Raw genomic sequence first — 4,568 nt, forward strand, 5'->3', positions numbered from 1 at the left:
TATTTTTATTAACTAAATGTTGCGAGAGCAGCAACAGGATTTACAGGAGCAAAGTCACTAATATCTCACTGGAAACATATCTAAAATGTCAGTAAAATAAATCACATTTCTGACATCAACATACTGAGTGAAGTTTAGAACAGCTCAGTCCAGTTCAAACATTGAGTTTTGCGTGTTTATGCTTATTAAACAGGTGTTTTGGCTTTTTACTCACTAGGTTTTTTTTGCACTACGTAGCCTTCTTGACGAGCGTAGTTGTTGTAAACGTGTGTGTGTGTGTGTGTGTGTGTGTGTGTGTGTGTGTGTGTGTGTGTGTGTGTGTGTGTGTGTGTAGACACACAGAGGAGGGGAGAGGCTGCAGGTCGGACAGCTGAGCCTTGATTGGTGCTGATCGGTACAACACGTGTGAAACTCAACAAAGATGAGAAGGAAACTAGCTACTTCTATACATGTAGTTTACTTTTGTTGTCATATATATTAGATTATGTGCTGGGCCACAACGTTGCTTCGGGGCCGCCAATTGAATAGGGCTGCCATATATCATATCTCATGTCATTGCTATAATATTGATGATAAACAGGGCTCTCCTACATAGGCAAAAAAATTATATATATATTTTTTGGTCATGCAATAGTTATTACCTTACATATAATCTGCCACAATGACATGATTCACATCTTGTTTATCCCTTTAACAGCACTATTTATTCTAACCAAAGCTACGAGAAACCATTTCCTCACCACCACCTGGCTCTAAAACATGTCGTCTATGACAGTGACACAGAGGAAACGCTGCTCTTGAATGCATCTAATACTACATGACTATCTACAACGAAGACCTACAACTTTGAGATTTCACGCTAATGTTTCACATTCAAAAGAAAAGCTAGATAACTTTGTTAGGCAGGGAGCCGTGTAAGATCCTTGTTCAGCTCACGTTTATTTACATGTCCCCTCTGGTTTAATCATTTCTGACGCACCGACTAACTACAGACGTAACAAGCTGCTTGCAGATATATTTAGAAGATTAAGTTACACACAATAGTTTAACTGCCCATTAATGTTAGCGCTCCTCCACTGATAAACACACCATTAGCTTTGTGGGGGAAATCTAACAATGTGCAGCGTTAGCTGCTGTAAGTAATGTGAGAAAATATTTAGAAGTAATGAACCAGGGAAAAATGAGAGGACTGTGCGCTAAAACTGCTGACTGTTTCAGATATAAATCTACAATCACGTCTCTCAGCAGCGTAGCCTCCACCTGCTGACTGGTGCAGTGTCTCAGATACTTGTGCAATGTAATGTAAATGCTTGGGGCAGACAGTATGATGGATGTGAATGTAAAGTCCATATGTGTTACTGTTGTTACTGCAGACTTATGCGGCACTGATGTCCAAGAGACATGTCCCTTAAGGGACAATAAAGCTGGGGAGGGTTAGCAAGGAGAGGTGACTGGGGCTATTTTATTATTATTTAAGTCGTGTATTTTAAGTGACGAGTGACCAACTCACTAGTAACACAGCCACTCTCCCTTGTTTGTTGTGCATGCTCAGACTCCTGTCAGCTGATTGTTTACTTTTGTGGGGCTGCAGTGTTGTTAACAGAGGAGCAGCAGAGCACCCTCTGGTAGACAAACTATGCAACACTCATGACTTAGTGAAGTATCAGACTCTCGGTTTCTTTTTTTAATAGTCATAAACTTGCTGTTATAAACGCTGATGCCGATTTATCTGCAATTAGCTCATATTGGCCGATAATATCTGCATAATGATAAATCGCTCGGGCTCTACTTCCTATAGCTTTCCAAATAAACAGAATTTTTACATGATTGTTTTAAAACACTCGTCTCTGAGTCTGACAGTCTCAAATGAAACACAGAAAGTAGAACCTGTAATAGCCATTGCATGGCAACTTGTTGGCTGACCCATTCATCCTGACTATTCATCCCCAAACTGCATCTTGTTTACATGTGTAAGGCTGTCTGTCACTGCAGTAATGTTCGCTGCAAGAAAAGTCAGGATGTGGATCTGTTCCTTACATGAGCAGCTCCACCAGTCTTCGGCAGACCCCAGAGTCAATGACAGTCTGGATCTTTTCATTAGGGCCGTCAGATAGGTACGATAGAGCCCAGCAAGCGTCAGCCAGCACATCTGGATCACTGCTGAATAGAAGCCTGGACAGCACACTGAGACAAGGAGACACCTGATACACAACAGAGACAAGCACAATAAAGACATGGAGACAGTTGGATGGTAATTTAAGAATTAACGCTGTAAGCAGAAATAAGGCAAATGGGCTCCAGTATTCCATTTACTTATGACGCGCAGGCTAACCTTGGCAAAATCCGGTGGTGGGTTCTTCCCTCTGCACAGGTTGGACAGAGCCCACACTGCATTGCGGGTTGTTGTGAGACGGTTGGATTTAGCAAGAAGCCTGGACATGACAACACATGATCCAGTTGCTATCACAAAATATTTGACACATTTAGACAGAGAGAAAGGATACTTACTGTTGTAGAGATGGCAGAATGCCACAGTTAAGCACGTAGTCTCTGCATTCAGCGTTATCTCCTGCTATGTTCCCCAACGCCCACACCGCCTGAAACACAACACACTGTGTGAGAACGTACTGCACCATTAGTGAACTACGAGGTTGTGATTGTGACTTGCTGCCTCTTCAAACTCCTGATCCTGACATGAAGACTACTAAAACTAGACACCGTCGTACATTTCTGCAGCTTTATGACCCCTTTCTCACTCCAAATTGATTCTGAATCTTATTTTTGTGAATAATTCACAGTGATTATCTTACTGGATATTACTGATGAGAGATGAAATAAGTCCATGTCAGAACCATTTTAAGTCAAGTACTTCATATTAAATCTCCAGTTCAGGGAAAAATCATCTGTGTGTAACAGCAACCCTTCAGAATGAGGTCCAGTATTTTCCTGATCAGGAATCTGACAAATAGGGTCTGTTATTATTATTATTGTCATAACAACAGTGATGTAGAAATTAGACTTTTATTATGTATTATTGTATCTCTTTTCAGGATGATTAAATGAACTATTAATGAGACGTGTTTGATATTCATTTTTGGATACATTAATTATTATATTAATTGAGTAATAAAAAAAATCTTTTGAATAATCATAAATGAATTTGTCATTAGAAAAAATAATCGTAGAATCTGTTTCAGAAAATAGCATTTTACTGTTTAACAAGAAATGTGTAGGTTCTTGTAGGTTCTCACCTGTTCCTGGACATCTTCATACTCAGAGTTCAGCAGCTCAATAAAAATGGGAACAGCTCCTGTTTCAATCACCACCTTGGTGTGGAGGAAGGTACCTGAGGCAATGTTGGTTAGTGCCCAGGCTGCCTCAAACTGTTGGACACACACAAAAAGCACACCAAAATGTAACTCAAGCAAAACCACAGTCTGGAATTTCCACCTGCCAAGTTAAAAACTTACACTGCGACCATTTTTTAAAACCGTGCTTGTACTCGTACATGTCCGACGTGCAAATTTGACAAAAACATTTTTTCATGTTGAAACACAAGGAGGGAGCGAGTGTGCACCGCCTGCATACTGTCCAATTTCCCAACAGTCTGAGGGCAGTTTTGGTGTGCCATTAATTGTCAACTTGATCAGTAGCAGCAATAAAATTGTAAGCTTTTTTAATAATTCAGCAAGTAGGAGAATCCAGCATCCACCATGTCCTCTCTGTTTCTCTGCCAAATATAGTTGCCAACCGTTGGCTCTGCCTGCATCCTCACTCTACAATCCGTGGAGTCGCGCTGCACTCCTCATGTGAGCAGACAGACAAGCGGTCCGCGAGTAAACACCATACTGTTTATAAAAAGGTAAACATGGCAAAGGCTTCTGTGCACTGCTGAATCTCTGCCGGTAAAACTGTATTTTCCTTATAGGTTAGAAAAACATTAAAATATATTTAGTAAAAATTTGTGAAAGATAGATGTGTTTAGTTTTGTGCGGTTTGCTTTATGGAGACCAGTGAGTGAACATTGTAAACAGTTATTTATTTGTAGCCTGTAGGAAAGCTTTTTCAACACTTACATTATATATACTACCTACTGTCATTGTTGTAGCTTTTGTTCAAATCAGTGAACGTGTGTGTGACATTTTCGGATGCTAACATTTGATCAAACTCTGTATATTTCATTCTATTTTGTCTATTTTCGTTATTTGTCTTTATGGACCTTGCTTTGTGCACTGGTGCGCATCATGTTGGAACAGGAAGGGGCCTTCCCCAAACTGTTTCCACAAGGTTGGGAGCATGAAATTGTCCAAAATGTCTTGCTATGCTGAAGCATTAACAGTTCCTTTCACTGGAACTAAGGGGCCAAGCCCAACCCGGGAAAAACGACCCCACACCATACTCCCCCTCCACCAAACTTTACATTTGGTACAACACAGTCAGGCAAGTACCGTTCTCCTGGCAACCGCCAAACCCAGACTCGTCCATCGGATTGCCAGACAGAGAAGCAGGATTCGTCACTCCAGAGAACACGTCTCCACGGCTCTAGTGTCCTGTGGCGGCGTGTTTTA

The 4,568-nt window shown here is 41.0% G+C and overlaps 1 protein-coding gene across 1 annotated transcript in view; it reads right to left on the minus strand.

The window, feature by feature from the left end:
• The window catches only part of LOC123967985 (importin subunit alpha-6), a 13,186-nt gene extending 9,676 nt beyond the window's left edge, over positions 1-3,510 (minus strand). The window contains exons 1-5 of the mRNA XM_046044423.1: positions 3,503-3,510; positions 3,252-3,450; positions 2,509-2,597; positions 2,333-2,432; positions 2,038-2,201 (exon numbers count right to left, since the gene is read on the minus strand). Coding sequence (XP_045900379.1) covers positions 2,038-2,201; positions 2,333-2,432; positions 2,509-2,597; positions 3,252-3,450; positions 3,503-3,510 — 560 coding nt within the window. The remainder of the gene's footprint in view (positions 1-2,037; positions 2,202-2,332; positions 2,433-2,508; positions 2,598-3,251; positions 3,451-3,502) is intronic.
• Between the last annotated feature and the right edge of the window lie 1,058 nt (positions 3,511-4,568).

This window comes from Micropterus dolomieu, linkage group LG03, assembly GCF_021292245.1.
Source record: "Micropterus dolomieu isolate WLL.071019.BEF.003 ecotype Adirondacks linkage group LG03, ASM2129224v1, whole genome shotgun sequence".
Classification (NCBI taxonomy): Eukaryota; Metazoa; Chordata; class Actinopteri; order Centrarchiformes; family Centrarchidae; genus Micropterus; species Micropterus dolomieu.